The sequence below is a fragment of the Callithrix jacchus genome, chromosome 8 (assembly GCF_049354715.1).
Source record: "Callithrix jacchus isolate 240 chromosome 8, calJac240_pri, whole genome shotgun sequence".
In the NCBI taxonomy this organism is placed as follows: Eukaryota; Metazoa; Chordata; class Mammalia; order Primates; family Cebidae; genus Callithrix; species Callithrix jacchus.
In genome coordinates this window covers 72,489,463-72,512,574 of record NC_133509.1, presented here as the reverse complement: position 1 = coordinate 72,512,574, position 23,112 = coordinate 72,489,463, and the positions used below count along the sequence as shown (strand labels likewise).

General features: G+C 34.9%; 1 protein-coding gene and 1 non-coding gene across 16 annotated transcripts in view; one reads left to right on the top strand and one right to left on the bottom strand.

Moving 5' to 3' along the window:
- The window catches only part of TTC6 (tetratricopeptide repeat domain 6), a 229,610-nt gene that overhangs the window by 5,501 nt on the left and 200,997 nt on the right, over positions 1 to 23,112 (bottom strand). For 12 of the 15 annotated variants that reach the window (XM_035260381.2, XM_035260383.3, XM_035260385.3 and 9 more), the window contains 4 exons: positions 19,804 to 19,877; positions 13,912 to 14,122; positions 11,537 to 11,689; positions 10,545 to 10,715 (listed from right to left, as the gene is read on the bottom strand). In XM_035260381.2, the coding sequence (XP_035116272.1) occupies positions 10,545 to 10,715; positions 11,537 to 11,689; positions 13,912 to 14,122; positions 19,804 to 19,877 (609 nt within the window). Of the gene's footprint in view, positions 1 to 9,046; positions 9,176 to 9,745; positions 9,917 to 10,544; positions 10,716 to 11,536; positions 11,690 to 12,027; positions 12,244 to 13,911; positions 14,123 to 19,803; positions 19,878 to 23,112 lie in introns of those variants that run through there. The other 3 variants (XR_013521159.1, XM_078334804.1, XM_035260380.3) reach the window with 3 other exon arrangements.
- LOC118145281 (U6 spliceosomal RNA) lies at positions 10,020 to 10,126 on the top strand. Its single transcript, XR_004730407.1, has one exon. It is a non-coding gene; the product is annotated as a U6 spliceosomal RNA (small nuclear RNA).

Below are 23,112 nucleotides of genomic sequence, written 5' to 3'. Positions count from 1 at the left end.
GATTGCACAGTGGCTGAGAGCCCAGACCACAGAATCAGATTGCTGGGTTTATATTCTGCCTCTACTTAAACTCTATTTGCATCAATTTTCTCAACTATAAAACAGAGGTAACAAATAAAACTTCATTTTCAGTGTTGATGTGAGGATTAAGTGAACTAATATGCAATGTACTGAGAATATGCAGAAAATAGTTAGGACTCAATCAGTTATTACTGATACAGCATTTTTCCCAGTGTTTATACGTGGAGAGGAACATCGCCTTTAGGCAATACGCCAGGAAATTTGCTTCCTCTTACTTTTAAGAGGTAATTAGCTCAAGATATATAATCCATCTCATCATCCCTGGGACAGGTTTGAGGGAGTGGGGACAGAATTGACATCCTTCTGTGAAGAGCTTGAAGAGAATTCACTCCTGAAAAGAAGGCTGCTCCCTAGTCCTCAGAAATGAGGCAAGGAAAGACTCCAAGCCAGGCCAAGACTTTCTTCCTAAAGTAATTTAGAATTCATTTTAATTCATCAATAAATTATCAATAAGGGATATACAATTATACATCATAAAAGCATACCTTCAATCATGTAGGAGCAAATCCCTTTTCTCTGGTAAGAGAAAAGAACTTTGAAGTGCATAACTTTCTAGTATAGCTTCCAAATATATTAGAAAATGAAATCTATACATTTAATGAGGTTATTTGAAGTATCAGAATATTAAACATGAAGCAATTAGAGACTAAAGGCATCTACCACAACAAATGGCCTTGATTTTTAAATAATTGGTCTAATGTCCTTACGTTGTAATTAATTAAAAAGCAGATCCAGTTTTTTTTTTTAAAGTCACCTGTAGTTCATAATGCATGCAAGTAGCACATCCAAGTGTGGTTTAAAATCATTAAATCATATTATTAAGTGGTTACAATAAGCCACTAAAGATAAAAGAACCCAGATCATATACATTTTTTAATGTTCTAGAGCTTATTAGATCAGTTGAGGGACCCTTCCTCCTAGCCTAAGCCTTACCTCCATTAAAGTAAGAAATAAGTGGATGAGGGTGGAGGGTGACAGGAAATAGAAGCCATTTTCTCCACAAAGGAAGCCCAAAGCATAGTAGAATACCTGGATATCAATTCCCAAAGCCTGCTAGTCTCTGGAGGCAGTGTGTACTGTAAAGCTCAAGCATCCAGTATACTAAATCAAAGGATGGAACACATTTTACATGAAATATATGCCCACATACTTTGTCTATACTTTGGAGAAAATAGAGCCATACTTTTAAAAACTATTTAAACTACACTTTAGAGCTAACCAAACGATTTTCTACATGATGCCCATATAGTTATCAAAGACAAATGAGTAAAAAAGGTGAAGGTCTCCCTTTCATGCAGATCTTAAACATCTATGGAAATAGAAAATTACTCTGGGCATTTTATTTGCCTTAATCACATTAACTAACTACAATGCAGATAAGCAGATCTAGGATTCAGCCAGAGGGTGATCTGAGTTTGATTAAGTTAGAGACAACTGATATTTGAGCAAAACTGACAGGATTAGATAACACTAGCTTAAGGATGTAAGGAAGAGAAAGCTATGGTTGACTGACATTTCTATTCAAGTGACTTTATAGAAGATGACAACTCGAATTGAAAGAGGATTTATATGAAGAAAGCTCAACTGAGGATAATGGACAGAGAGATCAATTCAGACTGGGCTTTAATGAACTCGAAATATATACAATTTTAGCAACTCTGAAATATGGGTTAGGAGCTCAGAAGAAAGAAGGATGGTTTCAAGTCATGCATGTCATGAGAATAAATGGACTTTCTGTGTAGAGAAATGTAGAGATAAGAGGGCATAGTGTGATTCCTGCACTTTAACAGCTTACAGAGTAAGGAGATAAGAGAGCAACAAAGAAACAACTGTATGATACAAAGCAGTAATGAATTTGTATAAAATGAATTATATACAAAGCAAGAAAGACTCAAGATCTTAAAATTTAAAACTACAAACCTCAAATGAAGACTTAATGTTGTTACTATACTCTAATATGTTTACCTTACTGCTCTCTAACACAATTATTTCACATTTTCTCTTTCTCTTTAAAACTTCTAGCCATCTTGTCCTTCTTTCTTAACCATTAACTCCCAATGTTAACTCGTGACTGATACTTGTATCCAAGTAGAAATAGATAGGAATCCATATTACCAAAGTCTGCATTCAACTGTGTTGAAACCCTCTGCCTTCCCTCATGAAATAATGGGTAGTATGGTCTGCTCACATAAAGGAACACATCTGCAACGCCCAAACTCTTAACTTTATCAAATTCTCAAAGATTTTGATCTTAATTATCCCTGACACTCTCCTTTACCAACAATTTCTCCCTTTTTACCAGTTTATTCTTATGAACATTGGAGCATAAATTGATAACTCTCATCTTAAAGACACACACACAAAAACCTCTAACCCTCAAAGTCTCAAAGACAACTTAAAAATATCACCAGGAAAAAATAGTATTTCTACAACGAGAAGTAAAATTATAACATTTAACACCACACTCACCCTGCCATGGACACCACTGGTGCTTACACACCCAGCCCAGGACCTAAAGACTGAACTTCCTAGCCTACCACCCTCAGTGCCAGTGCCCATGTGCCCTGCCAGTAGCCCAAAGACTGGCAACCCTGTGAAAAACACTGCCTGCACTGGCCTCCACATGCCACCCCAGGGACTGAGGACTGGACTGCCTAGCATCCCCATCTCCAGCAAAGCTTCACCACAATGTCCACAAATAACCACAGCCTAAGCCACCAATGAACTCACAGATACCACTGACACTGATTACAGATGAAGTAATCATGTGGAGACTATTCTACTCTATAGTGCCCACCCAGAACAAAAGTCAATGTACCCTATTCAACTCACTTTATAAATACATCTACAGAAAAGTCTTTCCCTATGGAAGCTACTTAATAAAACTGGAAGAAGTGATGGTTGCACCAGATGAGCAGATAGAAACATAAGGACACAAGAAACATGAAAAAGCAAAGAAATACACCTCAAAAGGAGCACAATAAGTCTCCAGTAACAGACCACAAAGAAAATAAATTTTGTGAAATGTTTGAAAAAGAATTCAGAATATTGAACTTAAAGAAATTTAGAACAAAAGAACACAGATAAACAATATGAAGAAATAAAAAAAAATTCATGAATTAGATGAGAAATCCAACAAAGATAAGATATCATAAAAAATAGCCAAACAGAAATCCTAGAACTGAAGCATTCAATGAATGCAATAAAAAATACAATCAAGATCTTTAACAATATGTAAAACAGGAGAAATGATTTCTAAACTTGAAGACAGGTTTTAAGAAATGACCCAATCAGAAAACAACAACAAAAAGAATAAAAATGAAGAAAGAAAGCTTACATCATACATAGGATACCATCAAGTGAACAACCATTCAATTTTGGGAGTTCAAGAAAAGATAGAAAATATCAAAGAAAGCCTATTCTGTAAAATAATAACTGAAAAATTCCCAAATATTAGAAGAGATATAGATATAGATATAGATACAGGAAGCTCAAATGTTCCCAAATAGATTCAACCCAAAAAGGCTCTCTATAAGGCACATTATCATCAAACTGTCAAAAGTCTAACATAAAGAGATAATTTTAAAAAGAGCAAAAGCATCTAGTCACATACAAAGGAATTTCAGACTAACAGCAGATTTCTCCACAGAAATCCTATAAGCTAAGTGAAAATGAGATGATATATTCAAAGTGCTGGGAGTGAAAAAAAGAACTGTTAGGCAAGAATACTATACCCATAAAAGTTATTGTTCAAAAATGATGGAGAAATGGTCTTTTCCAGACAAAGACTGAGGAAATTCATCACCACTAGACTAGTACTACAAGAGCCATGTAAGAGATTTTTACATCTGGTATCCAAAAGACAATATCTACCATATAAAAATACACAAAAATATAAAACTCAACTGAAACAACAGAAGCACATAGAAGAAAGTGAAAGGAATCAAATGTTATCATTATAGAAAGCTGCCGAATTTTATTATCAAAGATGAGCAATAAGAGAGAAAGAAGGGAACAAACATAGAAAACAATAAGAAAACGACAAAATATCAGGAGTAAGTCCTTACCTATCAAAAAGAACCCTGAATGTAACCAGTTTAACTTTCCCAATTAACAGATATAGACTGACTAATTGGATAATAAAACAAGACCCAAATATATGCTGCCTATAAGAAACACTTTTCACCCATTAAGGACACACATGACTGGAAGTTAAGAGATGTAAAAAGATATCTCCTACAAACATAACCCAAAAGTGTACTAAAGAAGTTATATCAGACAAAAGATTTAAAGTCAAAAGACATAAAAAAGACAATGTAATTATATGATGATAAAGAGATCAGTTCAGCAGGAAATATAACAATTGTAAATATATATGCACCCAACACTTGAACACCCAGATATATAAAGCAATTATTATAGGTAAAGAAAGAGAGCTAGATCCATTAATAATAAAACAATAGCTGGGGACTCTGACACCTCACTTTCAGCACTGGACAGATTATCTAGACAGAAGCATCAGACTTAAACTGCACTATAGGCCAAATGAACCTTACAGACATTTACAGTACATTTCATCCAACAGCTGCAGAATACCTTTTTTTTTTTTTTTTTTTTTTTGACACATAGTCTCATTCTGTCACCAAGCCAGAGTGCAGTGGCACGATCTCAGCTCACTGCAACCTCTGCCTCCAAGATTCAAGCACCCAAGTAGCCGGGACTAGAGGCACACACCACCATGTCCAGCTAAATGTTGTATTTTTAGTAGAGATGGGGTTTCACCATGTTGGCCAAAATGGTCTTGATCTCTTGATCTCATAATTTGCCTGCCTCAGCCTACAAAAGTTCTGGGATTACAGGTGCAAGCCATTGCACCCGGCCAGAATACCCATTCTTATCAGTACGTAGAATATTCTCCAGGATAGGCCACATGTTAGAACATGAAACAAGTCTCAAAAAATAATAAAAATCAAAATCATGTCAAGTATCTTCTCAGACCACGGTGGAAATAAACATCAACAACAAGAGAAGCTTTGAAAATTAAATAAGCAAATGAAAATTAAATAATATGCTCCTGAACAACCCTTGGGTCAATAAAGAAATTCAGAAGAAAATCAAAACAATTCTTGAAACAAATGAAAACACAACATACCAAAACTATGGAATGCAGCAAACCTATGAAGGTCATTCATAGAGTTGAATGCCTACATCAAAGAGGTAGAATGATTTCAAATAAATAATGTAACAATGCACCTCATAAAACTAAAAAAGCAAGAACAAATCGAACACAAAATTAGTAAAAACAAAGAAATAATATCAGAACAGAAATAAGTGAAAGAGACTTAAAAATACAAAACATCAATATAATAAAGTTACATTTTTGTAAAGGTAAACAAAACTGATAAATAGACTATGAAAAAAGAGAAAAGACCCAAATAAACAAAACTGAAAACTGAGTGTCCATATGCAGAAGAAAGAAACTAGACCCCTGTCACTCACTATATACAAAAATGAAATTAAAATGGATTACAGACTTCACTGTAAAACCTGAAACCATAAAACTAACAGAAGAAAACATTGTAGAGATGGTTCAGGACATTGATTGATATGGCACAGATTTTTTGAGAGTTAAGACCACAAAAGCACAGGCAACAAAAGCAAAAACAGACAAGTAGGTTTATACCAAGTTAAAAATCTGCTGCATAGTAAAGGCAATAATCAACAGAAAGTAGAGAAAAAATACAGAATAGGAGAAAGTATTTGCAAATTATTCATCTAATGAAGAATAACCAGAATATATAAAGAACTCAAACAAATCAACAGCAAAAAAAAAAAAAAAAAGTCCTATTAAAAGTGGGTAAATGATTTGAAAAGACATACAGATGGCCAACGGGTACATTAAAAAATGTTGAATATCACTAACCATCAGAGAAATCCAAATCAAAACCACAATAAGATACTATTTCACCCCAGTTAAAATGGGTATTGTCAAAAAAAAAAAGGAAAGAAGAAAGCAAAAAGCAACACATTTGGCAAGAATGCAGAGAATGAGAAGCTCTAGTACACTGTTGGTGAGAAAGCAAATTAGTACAGCTATTATGGAAAACTGAATGAAGTTTCCTCAAAACAATAGAACTATCATGTAATCCAGCAATTCCACTGCTAGGTATATATCCAAAAGAAAGGAAATCAGTATATCAAAGAAATATTTGCACTCCCAGGTTTGTCCCAACACTATTCACAATAACCATGATATGGAATCAACTTCAGTGTCCATCAACAGATGAATAGATAAAGAAATCTGTTATATATATGCAATGAAATATTATTGTGGCATTAAAAAGAATAAAATCCTATTATTTGCAGCAACATGGGTGACCATAGAGGACATTAAGTTAAACAAAATAAGAAAGGTACAGAAAGACAACACATGTGCTTGCTCATATTTGGAAGCTTAAAAAAAAAAAAAAAAACAAATTTGTCTCATAGACAGAGAGAGTAGAATGACAATCACCATTGGCTGGGAGGGGTGGGTAGGGGGTGGGATGAAGACAGGTTGGTTAATGGAAACAAAAATACAGTTACATAGAAGGAATAAGTTCTAGTATTTGATAGCACAGCAGGGAGACTATAGTTATAATTTATTATATATTTCAAAATGGCTAGAAGATTTGAAATGGTCTCACCACTAAGAAATGATAAATGCTTGAGGTGATACATATTCCAATTTTTTCAAAAAAATTCAATTTTAAAAATTTACTTAAAAATATGTTAAGAGAGCAATTGCCATCAAGAAAAAATGAATCAGAAATATAGGAACCCAGAAAAGAGGTGACCAGGAAAAATTGGCATGGAAATAGGATAGAACTAGAAAAATAAAAAGAAAACAAAACTTACGAGGTCCACAGGGATAACAGATATCTCAGGAAACAGCATAATTACTTAGAAAAAATACAAAAGGAAGATAAAATGAAACACAAATTGAGAAATTTAAAAAAATGTTGAGAATAAATCAAAGTTAAAGAATACATGACATCTATCTAATTGGTATCCCCAGTAAAGAAAATCAGAACAATGAAACAGAAAAAAAAAAAATGTTGTGAAGTCAACAACACTCACCTGAAATCTACATTCTGAAAACATACACTGTGTACTTAATACATTTACCCGCCCCCCCACCCCGACCCCGCCAGTGGTCAACTCTAAGGCATACCTTGATAAAACTTTTTCCTTAAAAAACAAATGTGGTTATCTTGATAAAAAGAGCAATTTCTTTATAAGAGAAAGAAAATCCAGTTTGCACTATGCTTCTTGACACCAACATACACCACCAGAAAAGAAAACATCACTTACAAGACACTCAAGGAAAGAAAAATGAGTCAAGGACCAATGATGACTTAAGGTATAAAACAGGCTACAGGCATACAGATATCAATATGCAAAAATCCAAGGAATATTGTTTTCATGAGCCCCTTCCAGAACTTGACCAGAAGACTAATTTCAGTCAACCAAGCAATTATTGTGGGGAAGAGGAGTTTGGCAAATAGTCTGGTGATGAGAATTGAATATACTTAACTGAAGAACTAAGACTAAAGTGTGCACTAAGAGTAACAAAATAATACATAAATATTAAATCTTCAGACAGTGTAGAAATAATAAAACTTACAACAAAATGGGAGAATTAGTTTATGTGCTGCCAAAGTGAACACAGTAATTATTCTTTTGGATTTCCCCCTCGTGACAGCACTTGTCTTGCTCTATCTATTGTCACCAGCTTCCAGCCTGGAACCCTCTGTTCTTCTCCCTACTTAGACTTCCTTCAAAACTCTCCCCATGATGTGATTATCTAACTCACCTTAATTGATACCAATTTTTATACCTGAGAGACTGTGGAAAGTAAGTTTATGTGAAAAGCTGACATAATAAGCTCAAGTATATTAAAGAATACAAGGATAAACTTTTTTTTTTTTTAAAAAAAGAATACTACTAACTAAAATTGAATAATGGATGAGAGGATGGAGGAGTTTATGGGGAAATTTTATTGTTGCTCATATTAGAGAAACTAAGCACATTAAAGGTATTTTATAAAGATAACCACTACAGCAAAATTATAAACCTTCCTAAATATCGCAAAAACTGAACAAAACCCAACAAATAAGAAACCAGAGAGTGAAATACTGTCCAAATACTTTGAACATAAATACATTTGTATTACATAAAATAACAGAATGTATTGATTATGCCAAAATGTAAATGGGCTTAACTTGCCTATTAAAATAAAACTATTTTCAAATTAGCTCTCAAAGTAAAATCCAGTTCTATACTATATAAAAGAGACATACCAAAAACAAAGGATTTTAAAAGTTGGAAATAAAAGGGAAAGCAAAGGAATACCAGGCAAAGCAAATCAGAAGGTATTAGAGGTCATGATCCTCATATCACACAAAAGAGAATTTGTTTCACAGAGCATTAAAAGAAACAAAGGAGGAAATTTGTAATGCCAAAGGCTATAATTCACAATGCATATGTAATAGGTATAAATATCCATCATGAAATATTGTAGCAGCAATATTCACAAAGCAGACATTATAAGAGACTTAACGAGAACTACATAGGAACCCCCTAATAACAGCATATTTGAATAAATCTCTCAGTCCAAAATAAACCAAGTAAACACAAAGTACAAACGTGAACCAGTTAGTAATGTAGACTGCATAAATATAGGATTTAAATCTACATCATGATAGTAGATACCTTTTCTTTGGAAAGACCCTGACATATAGTAGATACTCTTCCTTTTTTTTTTTTTTTTTTTTTTTGGAGACGGAGTCTTACTCTGTCGCCAGGCTGGAGTGCAGTGGCGCAATCTCGGCTCACTGCAACCTCCGCCTGGGTTCAAGCGATTCTTCCGCCTCAGCCTCCCGAGTAGCTGGGACCACAGGCGCATGCCACCACGCCCGGCTAATTTTTGTATTTTTTTTTTTTTAGTAGAAACGGGGTTTCACCATGGCCAGGATGGTCTCAATCTCTTGACCTCGTGATCCGCCCGCCTCGGCCTCCCAAAGTGCTGGGATACTCCTTCTTTGGAATGACCCTGACAAAAAAATTAATATTAAGACTACATTAAAAGTCAATAATTTCAAAAATGTAGAAAATAGAAATGTATTTCCATCTGGTTAAATGCCCTATTAATTTATTCTTTAGTCAAATGGGAAATAGAAATTACAGGTGCAAAATCTGGGGAAAACATGAATAAAAACATTACAGAATATATTTACTACTGAAATGTACACTTAAAAATGGTTGAAATGTACACTTAAAAATGGTTGAGATGGTAAAGTTTATGTTGTGTGTATTTTACCAGAGCTAAACAAGCAAACATTACAGAGCAAAATATGTGAAATGCTGCCAACACAATACTTAGGTAAAAGGCATACTTTTGATAACTTATTACAATATAAATGAAAGGGTGAAAATAAATTAATTAAGCTTCCAACTAAAAAAGATAAAGAATAACAAGATAAATTGAAGGAAAGCAGAAAAAATGAGTGATTATAGATAAAAAGCAAAAATGTAAATATTAAGAGTTTGAATCATGGAAATGCATTATGACTCAAATGAAATAAGTTCAAAAAATAGAAAATACCATTATCTAATGACCCACCATTTTGTTTCAGACATTATGAATTCAGGTCCAAAGAGATTAAGGTGTCACACAAAGCCAGAACTAAAATCCAAGTCTTCTTACTCCCAGTCAAGTGCTCCCATGGCAAAATTTGGAAAAGGTATAAATTAAGGTGAGTTAGGTAATCATAAGGAGGGTCTTGAAGGAAGTCTAAATGGGGAAAGAACAGAAGATTCTAGGCTGGAAGCTTGTGACAATAGAAATCGCGAGGCAAGTCCTCAAACTTGGGGAAGTCCGAAAGAATGTTTATTGGATGGCTCACTTTGGCAGCATATATACTAAAATCGGAATGATACAGAGAGGATTTCATGGCTCCTGTGCAAGGATGACATGAAAATTCATGAAGCATTTTATATTTTTCAGAGAAGGACGAATAAAATATCAAGGAGCATGAAAAAACTTGTGGTGCTGATATATGTTTATTATCTTTATTTGTAGTGATGATTTTGCAGGTGCACACTATGTCAAGACATCAAATTGTACATTTTAAGTATGTGTGATTTGTTGTATGTCAATTATCTCTCAGTAAGATTTTAGCAAGACATTTGAAACAAATGTTTACAAGTGTTAGTTGATGATAATGAGGAGAATAAATCCATACGGCATAAGTATTTAATGGATAAATTATAAACATTCTTATGAAAGATAACATTTTAAATAAAGAGCTGATAGCCAGTGCATTATTAGCATGAGATTGTACAAATTACATTTTGAAACTATATATAATAAAGTAAGCATTTAATGTCAAAAAGAAAGTGTTAAGTAAAACTCACATTACCTGGGAAAACTGCCTGTGGTGAAAGTAGATATTTCCTGCATTAAAGTAAGCCAGTGAGTACTTGGGGTTTAGAGAAATTGCTTCTTGATAGTCTTTCATTGCATTCTGTTTATGGCCCATAAACTCATGAATCACCCCACGATTTGTTAAGAACTCTGCTGTAGTATTGATCTGCAGTATAATATTATGATTATTTAACATCTGGGAATAGTATTTATCTCTGATTTCATGACTGCCAAAATGAACATTATGGAATCTACTTGTGGGAAGCTAGTAATTTTATGGTGCATGTAAAACCCAAGTAGAACAAATATTTTGAGAAAGGCATTGGTATGAAGTTGGTTCAATGTCAACACTTTGTTGATTTGGTTGCAATAAAACAAATAATCTTAGTGTTTTTTCACTCAGTTCCATTCCAAGGAATAGACAAAGTGGAAAAGCTTATCTGTTTAGCTGTTAAGCTAGAGAAGAAATTAAATTGAATAGTTAACAGGCTTATTTGTCCTGTGTAGTAGCAATTATCTTTCAGTTATTTCCTTTTTCTCATCTCAAACATTACATCTCCCCAAATCTACAGAAACAAAACCCAAAAGCTAGAAGTAAAGAAGAGTTCCTGTCAGCGCATTCAATATGAGATTTTTACTTGTCATTTCACTGAAGGAAGATTCTGGGGATTTACATTGTTCTTTCTTTAGTTCCTTCAAACCTAGAACCTTATTTTATGTTATGCATTTGCTCTGTATTACATAATAATATTGATGTCCCACGAAAGTATAAAGCGTATTTACTGAGAGCAATCAACGTTTAGCAGAATTTCTGTGTTTTAGTGCATTTAGGTTATAAAATTGGCAAGACATAACTCTGCTATAGGGATCACTTGGGTAAAAATACACAAAACATTATTTTCTCCATAAGTCACTTTAAAAAGCTAACAGAGACTAATTAGCTAATTGACTTATGCTAATAATAATATAATCTAAGATGGTTTTCACCTTCATGGCAGCATTAATATCCTGCATTGCAGCAAAATTATTACCCATCTGAAGACAGACCACAGCTCTTCCTTCATAGGCTAAGTAGTTCTTTGGCTCAATATCCATGGCAATGGTAAAGTGATTCCAAGCTTTCTGGAATTTTCCTTGAATCTAGAATAATTTTCCAATTACACAAAGTAGGAAATAGTCCATAACATGACAAATGTTTATGATTCTGACTAAATAAAAAAAAAACCTTTAGTAAGGGTATATTTATTCTTTGCTAAATCTAAGGTATTTGAAACCAGAAAATAGGCATACTGAATGTATACTGTGGCTGCATTCAGTTGACTCATTACCACTAAGTATTTATGAAGAAATTTTAATTAATTAAAATCAATTTAACTTCAGAGTCCTCTCCTATACCAATCCTGGACAACATAAAATCATGGCTACCACGTGAAAGGCCAATGGCATTGACCAACACCAAAAAATTCACATTGAGCTCCACACACACAGGAAGGGATTGTATTTATTTCCTTGGCACTGAATCTCCAGTTATCGATAATAAATACATAATATACATGATAAAATAAATAGGTATTGAATAATAAATGAATAAACTAATGGTATAAAACATATTCTGATAAATCATGCCAGCATCTGGAGCATTAGGATCACTATACACATTCCATGGAAAATACATACAAATCTGTTTATACCACCTGGAAAAGAAAGAAAAGATCAGGAGAGAGGCATTGTTAATAGGATAATGTCAGAGTGCTTCCTAGAGAAGACCAGCTGGCAACTAAATGACTCCACAAGAAGGCAGTGAGTTAATAAATTCAGTAGAGTCTGGAGTCTGTCTTTTTTTCCCGATGGGCTCAAACATCTATCTTGCCAGAATCTCAGAAGTTGACTCACTTTAACCAAGCTGAGCCTAAGGACTCTCACATAAAAAAAAAGTATATAACTGTTAAGGGAACAAGACCCTGTCTCCTGACCATCAAATCTTCTGTCTCTGGGTAAACCATTTGTAAAGCCACACTGTCAACACAAACTCATTTAACAAACAAGGAATCAGGCATATTGAGATTAGATTATTAGACTATTAAATAGCAAACTGCCTCAGAGTAAGAACTCTGTCATCTGCTGCAGACCACATCTGTTGTGCTCACTTCTGTATTTCTAGTGATAGGCAAATAGTAAGGGAATCTGTAGTATTTGTTGAATAAACGGTTGCTCTTTACCCACACAGAACTCAGATGGGTATAACTGTCCTTTTGCAGTCCTCCTTCCTGACTCAATTCTTTACACTGCTATATTTTTCAATTTTTTTTCAGGTTGCTATATACCCAGTGGGATATTCAGAAAATGTAAATTTGTTGTCACTTCTCCTATTAATGCTATTCACATTGTTAATTGGACCATAAGGCCTTCAACTCCAGCCTCATCTCATACCCTGCTCCCTTTGCCCATAACATTCTATCCACTTGGGCCCTCTTTTTTACAAGACTTTCTGATGGGCTGATTCCACTCTATGGAACACTGTATCCTAGCCACAGCCCCTACTTTCACACCTCAACATTGTTCATTTCTCAAAAAGCTTCTCTCACTTCTCAAACAAAGAGAGGTGACAAGTTATTTTGTGACAAGTTATACTAAAACTCATCCTTTTCCTTTTTTGCACTTATCATGATTATAATCAATTATTCATTCGATTAATTGTTTGATGCCTATCTCTCCACTGGGTAGTAAACTGCAAGAAGTAGGAAGTATATTTTTGTTCATTGCTATATCCTCAGGCCTACAGCAGTTTCCATTCTATATTTAGTGCTCAGTTAATGTCGCTGAATGCAATGAATGATGATGATGTTAACATATTTCACGGGATTGAATTCAGCTCTAGTTGCCTTGGAAATCACTCTCTTTAAGTGGACTTTGCAAATTTCTACTGTGATCCAATAATGGCTAATTTTCTTCCCTTTAGCTTTCCATTAATGCAATAGGACAAAACCTGTAGAGCTTAGGTATACAAGCTAGTAAAATAAATGTTACTCATGTTCTGAAAGATGAACTTCATCAGGCAAATTTTAAAAGTTGTTTATAAGTGTAGGAGGAAGGTAGGGAGGAGTGTAGACATAAAGGAAATGCAGGTTCAAAAGATTTTCATCTAACCAGCCTACCAGCTCCCCAAGCTGATCCAGATCCAGGCAGATTCTCTATAACTAACTAAATCCCATGCTTCCACTACTACGCTGGAACCCAAAAGTAAGGAAAAAGTAAATGTTCATAACCAAAGAAATAACATATACTCCCATTGCCAGGAAAGGGCCAAATATATTCTTTCTTCCCAAAGGATGATTTTCATGCTCAAAATGTTGCTATATTACCTGTAAATTATATCCCAAACTAATTCTGGCTTTTATGTATCCTGGATTAATATGCAGTGCTTTCAGAAAGTCTTTCTGTGCTTTCTTGGTAGCTTCATCAAGACCATATTCCATGTAAGAATTTCCCCTTCCAACATAAGCATCCAGAAAACATGGGTTAATTTTAAGAGCCCAGGTAAAGAAATTGACGGCTTCTTCAAACTCATTAATTCTGCAAATAAATAAAAATATTAATGCCTCTGGTAAACTGATGCATTCTGGTGACATATGCAATGTTTTTCTGTATCTGGCTTTTCCATAAAGATTTAAATTGACTCATAAAAAAATCTGCATTTCTATTACCTATTGAAGGAGGTAAGTACATCAGTCCATAGGACCTAAGGAAGCGTGACAGGTCTTTGAAGATGTTGGTAAAAGGAAAGATGGCAAGAAAGAGTCATTTTCATAGCAGAATGTGATGGGATAATATTCTGGATTTATTTCAAGTTATTAAAGTCCACATGGCATTTCTAAATATGTTTTTAACAGGTATCAGTTACCAGTAAAGAGAAACATATGCTACAATTGATGGAATCTACTTTTAAAATCAGATTAAAATAAACTTATTTATATGTATTTAATATTTCCTTATACAATGTAAACAGCCATATTTTTATCACATGGGAGTCCTTACTTCAGGTCTCCTATAAAGGCAGGCCATTTCACTGTGGACACCAAGAGAGGAGGGGAGAGAAAGAAGCAAAATGCATTTTATTTATCAAATTTGTGAATGTATGTGGCTAAATGATAACTCTGTCTCTCTATCTTCCCTAATTACTCTCTTGTGGTGGAGGTTAAGGCTGTTAAAGGCATCAAATATTTGTTGATAGGCATATAAAATCACTTCTCCATTTCAAATGTATATCTAATAATAATATTTAGTTTCAATTAACATGGAAAGAGTCTAGGATTTTAAAAAATAGAATGATGAAACTAGCACTGTTTACTTACCAGGTACTGTGCTAAATACTTAACATATGCTATTTCCTTTAATCCTTCCAACAACTCTATAAGCTAGTTACAATTATCTACATTTTACAGATGAAAAGAAAATCATGGCTCAGAAAAATCTGCAAACAGGAAATGGTATACTAACTAACGTATTATGTTTGCACAGAGAAAATGACTGAGATTCAGGTAAGCCTCACTCCAAAATCCATGCTTTTCCGCACAGCCATCTCTACCACATATTCTGCACCTATAATATAACTGTGGTTGGTGCAAAGGAGCCAGTGAGCGGATAACTCAACAGGGTAGCCAGAAAAAAAGGCTTGGAGTTCAGACTTGAGCCTGAACTCCAATCATGCTGCACCGTTGATTACAAACAAAATTTTTAAAGACTAGCTCTTAACTGAGACTTTCACCTTGATGTATTCAGAAGGCTTGAGAAAGAATTCACTTTGAAACTGAAAGGCAATTCAGGTTTTCATAATGTGATGAAAGTTCAGACTTGAGCCTGAACATGTAAATTAATATTAATTTTTCAAGATTGTTATGAGGATCAAACAAAAACATGGGAAGAGCACCTAGCACAGAAACCCTCACCCAATAGATTATCTCTTCCTTCCATTCTTTTCATTACTGCTCAAACAGGTTTCAAATTTTAATAATATGCATCACTACTTCGCCCATTTTTCCTTTATAAAATACATGGAACCCAGGATAAACTGTTCCAGAAATTATCATCTTCTAGAGGATACTCAAGAGTATCTTTTAAACCACTGTTTTCCTTCACAAAATTGCCCCAGTTTCCATCTACACTATCATTTACTGAATATTTTAAGTCAACTCACTTTATTTACTTAACTACATTTATTTTTAAAAGCAAATTAATTTTATTACCATAAGTTGAAAAATTATCTCATGCCGTAAATAACATAATAAGCTTGGAGCTGGATCCTTTACTCTGCAGAAAACTGAGCATGAGTGCTGCACCGTTGATTACAAACAAAATTTTTAAAGACTAGCTCTTAACTGAGACTTTCACCTTGATGTATTCAGAAGGCTTGAGAAAGAATTCACTTTGAAACTGAAAGGCAATTCAGGTTTTCATAATGTGATTCAGTATTTTTTTTAATGCTTGTCCACACCATGAAAAATAACAGTTACTTGTGATACTTGCTCCACGTTTTCCCAAATATGGTGCAACAATCCACAGTGAAGCATTAAGAAAACTCACTTCTGATGTCACAGGCAGGCAAAGGTTAACATCAGCATATATAAATCAGTTGCAGCCTTTTGAACACAAGGTCACTTTCCTCAAGTAGTTTACAATGGAATGGTGCTCTCTTTCCTGATAATTGGCACTGTTTAAGAAATAAAAGTCGGGCTGGGCACGGTGGCTCACGTCTATAATCCTGGCACTTTGGGAGGCCGAGGAGGGTGGATTACGAGTTTGAGACCACCCTGGCCAACATGGTGAAAAGTGTCCCCACTAAAAATACAAAAGTTAGCTGGGCATAGTGGCATGTACCTGTAGTCCATTCAGCTACTTGGGAGGCTGAGGCATGAGAATTGCTTGAACCCAGGAAGCAGAGGTTGCAGTGAGCCAAGATTGTGCCACTTTACTCCAGCCTGGGCGACAGAATGAGACTCCATCTCAAAAAATAAAAATAAAGTCCACTGTGCCTTTCCAAGTGCCATCTCACTGTAGTATAGTAATAATTTAAAAACAGCATAACAAATTCCTTATCAGGAATAATTAGACCACAGCCACTCTGTATAAAATGCATTTAGTTGATAGGTTTTGCTGTGTTCAGTATTTCTATCTATGGGTAGTGAAGCTATTACTTATGATGAATACCTGTGGTGACCATGTCAATGGATATTTCCAGGGAAATCCCCTTCTCTCCTATTCTCCCCCAAATTCATTGAAATGCCCCTAGCACATTGACATCCAAATTGCATTATACACCCTGACCCCTCTTACCCAGAGAAATTAAAAATCCTTTGTGAGTACATGTTCTGATATATGGTTTATGAAATACAATCTTTCCTTCTGTATAGCCTAACCAATTAGAAAAATGAGGCAGTGAACTAAAGCTCACCACCATGTCATGTAAGTTGTGAATTACAGAATGGCAGTGGTTGAAGCTATTTTTCTGTACCCATCAAGTTATCAGAACTGTTTAATGAGCATCTAGTCTGTTCAGACCAAGTAAATAATCATTAAATCTTAAAGCTGAAAAGAAATCTTGAAAGACAGCTGACAGTGACTAAAATCAAGCCCAGGGAGGCAAAAGTGCTGAAAATCGGAGGCTCTGCAGCCTCCTGTACCAATAGACCAGGAAAAAAAATGAGCAGATACCACTGTAGGAACAGTACTTTCATTACTCTGAATATGTGTCTGTCACAGTGTCCTACAGGTTGAAGCCCTTGTTAAGTACCTGCATGGCAGTTAGCCAGTGGGAAAATGTGGCAGAATATCTATGTTCTGTCAGGATACACATTCACTGAGAAACTAATTATTAAGCATCAGCTACCACAAGTGTCAAAGTATGTTAAATGAGTTTCTCTAAAATAAAATGTGTTCACATAAATCTAGAGCACTGTGATCACTTACTGGAGGTGCATGATTCTACTTACAGTGTTCTGTGAACAAGCGATCATGTGCTGAGCTTGTTCACTAGGCCACAGACACAAAGGCCCATTGCATTTTCCAAATTAATCACATACATGACCAGATGTGCTCTACTGAGTTGTACAAATAAATCGCAAATCCTTCCTCAAACTAAAGAATTTGGCTTGAAGAGTTAAAGACTCAAAAATATTTTATGCCCCAATATGTAAAAATAGTAAAATAAATGTGCTGAAGTAAAAAGTAGATAGGATATGTAACTCTGAGTAATCTCCCTCTGTGATATTATTTTTTGAAATATGAAAGTGGTATTCTCAGTTCTAAAAATTAACTCTACCATAAACACTCGTGGTGACTAAATTGGGCAACAAGTAGGATATTCAAGCCTAAGGAATGTTGTCTCCTAGCAACCACAAGAGTGAGAACCAGAGATATACAAAGGATACTTCAAAAGTCTGCAACCCTGTGAGATCAAAGATCAAAGCCTAAAAATTCAAAAATTTATTCCTTTAAATAATTTTCCCATATGAGAAAATGTTTACTCTCCCTATTGTAAGACACACCAGGAATGAATCTCTATAGTTAGAATCCATGCATCTCTGGTATAAGGATGTTATAGCTCACCTTGAAAAGCAAAAAAAAAATATTTTTCCTGAAATAAATATAACCAAGCACTCCTTATTGTTAAATTCAGCAAAACTTAGAACTCAAAACACGTGGAACTGGGACTCTGAGTTTTCAGGGGTTTACGGTTTGATTTAAATTCTACTTTTATTAAAGGACAATAGAGATTCTAGTCGAGTGATGAAAGTTGGTTATTTGGAATTGCAAAGCAGTAACAGCTTAAAGGAGGCTCTCCTGTATATATCCAGCGATTACATTTCATAAAGGAGATTGTGAACTGACACATGGAGAAATTTACTGGCTCTAATGGTTGCAAAACATAGGAGTGAGGTAGAGAGTAGTTTTGGAGTCTGTTTTCAGTTTTAACAGAATGCATCGACCTCAGACATTTTTGGTCTGTACCCACCCACCAAAACAAACACATCAGTCATCGTTATCCCATCTCTTCTTAAGAATGACAATTGCTTAAAGAGATAGATTGTACAAAGGTTGCTGGATTAAAATAGACAATGAAATGGTATGACCATGTTTTGCTGTCTGTACAAAATGAAAAGTCTGAGACAAGTTTAGGCCTTTTAACACAAAGATACTTTTCAGAACTTCCAGTTATGGTATTACTCTGCTCATAAAATTTTTAAAAAAAGCAGAAGTGACTCTCATAGGAAAATGTAGCTGTATTACCTATGTCCTCAAAGAGAAAAGGATGTCAATTTCCTAAATAATTGAAACTATTTTTTATTCTCTAAACTGGATATTTATGCAGCCTAGTCTACATAATTTGGAACTATTCTAATTTAATCCTCCAAATTTACTGGTATTATTTGTTTCTTAGGGGGCAAAAAAGCTGTAAACTATTATTTAACCAAATATATTTTATCACATATTAAAATCCTCACAGGCTGAATCTCCATAATTTTAAAAGCAAAATTACCAAAAGTTAATTTTATGATGTCAAATATATATTTAGAAACATAAACATTATGGCTAGCAAAGTCTATATACTAGAATATTATTTCAGAGTATATTTTAAGCTGATTATCTTCCATATTTTAACCTTATATGTGTTCTCATCTCTTCTTCTATAACTTATTTTTATAATAAACCCAGGCAGAAGTAATAATGCTTTGAGTATTGTGTTTTTTGTAGATATTTGCTGGTGTTGTTTTACTTAGTTTTAAATTTAGTTATGTTTTAAAATGCAAAATTTTCCTAAAAATGCATAATATTTTTAAAATCATCCTTTCTTCCAGTAAAGAGACTTCTTAAAAGTCCCACTTTATAAACGAAATTTTGTTATTATTTTATGCTTAGATATTTCAAGCTATGCATAATTGTATTCTGTATATTACCATGATCTGTTCCCAGTGTCTAAACTTGGATCAGATGTACTCTCTCCAATGCCACCATGGAAGCATTTGCCTTCTAATTTGCATAAAACAGTCTATTAGAAGGCAGAAGGGTACTGATGAACACTAAGTGTGGTCCTCATGTCTACACAGAGAGCTCTTGTGTCCCTCCCCATTTTTGTAGTCTGTCACATTCCCAGTTTCTCCCAGTTTCTTCCATTCTCTCCTGGCTTGTTTATGGGGTGATAATTAGATAAGTCTGATGTTCCCACCTGCTTCTACTCTGACATCAGTTGCACTTCATACCTGTGATGGCACATGGCAGTGGCGTGATAAAGGCTCCCGTTAGTCTGGCTTATCAGTGCAGCTTGTTTAAAATCCTGAAACAGTTTTAAAAGCTTTTGTTAATTTTTTAACATTATCTTACGTGCTATCTTGAACTTCCTTCTAACTATGATTCCACAATGACATAAGCATTAAGATATACATCTTCCTAAAGCTTTATATTTTCCTTATAGTATCACATCAAATAAGAACAGATGAAACAAAGGAAACCCATTATTGTAGACTCACTCAGAATCTTGTACTACTGGTCTCTACTTCAAGAATGGGGATTTTTCCTATGGTTTTACCCTGCTGTGGGTAATGAGGTATCTCATTTACTTTCTTTCCATTGTTTATTCCAGTGAACTCCTCTAAAGACTTCCCTATCTAGACAGAAAAGCAAATGCACCTGGAGAGAACCTTTGACGTTATATGACTATAGGACAAACAGGCATCCAGGTTGGAGAAAGGGCATAATCAAGCCTTCTGTGTGGATGAGCTAGGGCTGCTCCTACCTTTGAAATCCACACTTCTGGCTAGAAGTCAACTCTTTTGTCAAGGATCTATATAAGCGCTCCCGAGAGGTAGAAATGGAAACTCTAATCCCCAGATTTGAAGTTAAAGAAGTCAGAAGGATCCCAGTGGCCCCTAGGAAAAGGCTGTTTAAAAGCACTGGAAGGGCTAAGTCCACAAGAGATCCTGCCACGGTAGCCCAGAGTTCTTTCCTCTGTCAGGGCCTAGACACAGCATCTAAAGCTTATGGCTTTCAGAGTCCTGCAGAAATACTGGACACCTAAAGTGAAATAAGAACACTGCTAACTTTAAATTAAGGAAATATTTAAATATATAACTGTAAAACAAAATATTATATCATGTCAACTGCATGATATTTACATATGTATTAATATATAAGACTTAGATTGATTTTAATGATTTCTATACTATAGGAAGGGCTACTAAAAAAGTTCTGAATCTATGAAGGAATTAAAATAGCCCTGCTTTTTACCCAGAGGACTGGTTAAGCCAGAATCTTCATGGACAGTATTGGTTGTGATCTCAATTGACCAAGCAGAACAGTGGGGAATATTACACTCTCCTATGGATTGGCAAAAGGAAATCCCTCCAGACTTCCTTCCTGAAAGCCAGACATTAGAACTCTGCAGTCCCAAAGAACACGACCCAGCCAGAAAGAGCTAATCATAACCCATACTCCCTCTCCCTCCCTCTCCTCCTCCTTTCCACAAACCCTCTGTGGCTATGTCAGAGGGAAGAGGCTGACTGTCTTAGAAGGTAAGATAAATTTTCTGCCATTATTGGAGGTAGAAGAGGAGTGGTAAGGTTAATCTGAGCACTTGGAGATCCTGCTGGAGGAGGCGGTGTTAATCACAGACCAATCTGTAGATGTGGATGCCCCACATTGATTCAAGTAGCATATTTGATACCAAATGGAATTATTTGGAAGAATTTTTTAAATTATTGTCAAATCAAATGTAATTTAACAAAAATGCTTCCAGACATCTCTTTAGGAGGATTTTTTTTTTTTGCAAAAATTAAAGCTAACTTACAAATGTAAGTGAACTTTATTACAAACATTTCTATTACTTTTGGAAGTTTCAAAGATGACCAAGTAACTCAAAAGGCTAAAACAAATTTAGTTTTGTAATCAGATGAAACTTACAAAAGTCAACTTGACTCTATATACATAATCATTATTATACAACATGGCAATTAGGCATTAATTATCAACAACAGACATAAAACGTGACTTTAGCATTACTTACAATAAAGTTAGCCACTGTTATTTAATACTATAATTTTTCTCTCCTGCATTAATTCTCTCTCTAATATAAGGATGATAAAAAACAAACCACACAGTCACTCACATGTGCCACACAGAATAGAATTTAGCCAATTTAGCTGTCTCACTCTACCACTTCACATGTCTCCCTTTCTCCCATCAGCTCTATATACCAGAGGTTGGGGGCCTCTGGTATGTGAGATGTAGGTAGATCTACATCTCAATCTCAGTCTACATCTCAATCGCAGCAGGAGGTGAGTCACAGGTAAGCATTACTGCCTGAGCTCTGCCTCCTGTCAGATCAGCAGCAGCACTGGATTCTCATAGGAGTGCAAATCCTATTTTGAACTGTGCATACAGTTGCATGGTAGGTTGCATGCTCCTTATGAGAATCTAATGAATGCCCCATGATCTGAGGTGGAACACATTCATCCCTAAACCATCACCCCACTGCCCCACCACCTGCATCCCCTGAAGAAATTATCTTCCATGAAACTGGTCTCTGGTGCCAAAAAAGTTGGGGACCACTGCTATATACTTATGACAACTTGTTTATTTGTCTTAGTCTCTATTTCACTTCCCTTAAGCATTTGCTCCTTGGCTACCCATTGATATTTAAGTTTGAGACATTTAGACCCAGAATGGCAGTTCTGGGTGCCTGAACATCTGTTCTCTACTATCTTTAACCTTGTGGCATTATACCTTTTTTATTCTTTTACTACTATCTTGGTAGGTTTTCAAGAGGAAAACAAATGTTCTTAATCCATTAACTTCTGATTAACTTAGCCATTAACTTCACAAACAATTCCAGTCCAAATGCTTCCTGAACAAAGTGTTCCTATGAAGGGCATACAGCACTCAACTAACTAATGTTTTCAGTACTCAGGCTACTCAGCTTCTCTGTTAATCAGTCTTTCCCACTAAAACTGTTGTTTTCCTGGGTAGCTTTAAAGATTCTGCTTTCTCTTGATTTTTCATGCAAATCTCTAATTATTCAGTCTCATATCTTTCATTGCTTCTTCTTCTGTCCTACTTTTTTTTGTTTTAATTAATTTTTAACTTCACATAGAGAAAAATTGAATATTTGCTTTCAATTTTTGTTTCCATGGCATATCTTTTTCCAGCTTCTTGTTGTTACCTATCTATATGACTATATTTAAAATGTTTCCGGTCGCCAAAATATAGTTGGAACTGTCACAAAATTCCAATTAGGCAATTTCATGATTTTCATTGTTGTGTTTTGACTATTTCCATTTAATATAACTACAGGAGTGGTTGAATTTAGGTCTATTATTTTATCATTTCTTTTCTGCTCATTTCCTTCATTTCTGTTCCTCTGCTTCCCCTTCCTAGATATATTTTTTAATATTCCATTTTAGCTTATCTTCTTTCTTTTTGACTGAAGAGGTCACATTTCAGCAGAAACCTAAATGAAATGAGAGCATGAATCATGCACAGATCAGGAGAAAGAGTGCTGCATGTATGGGGACTTG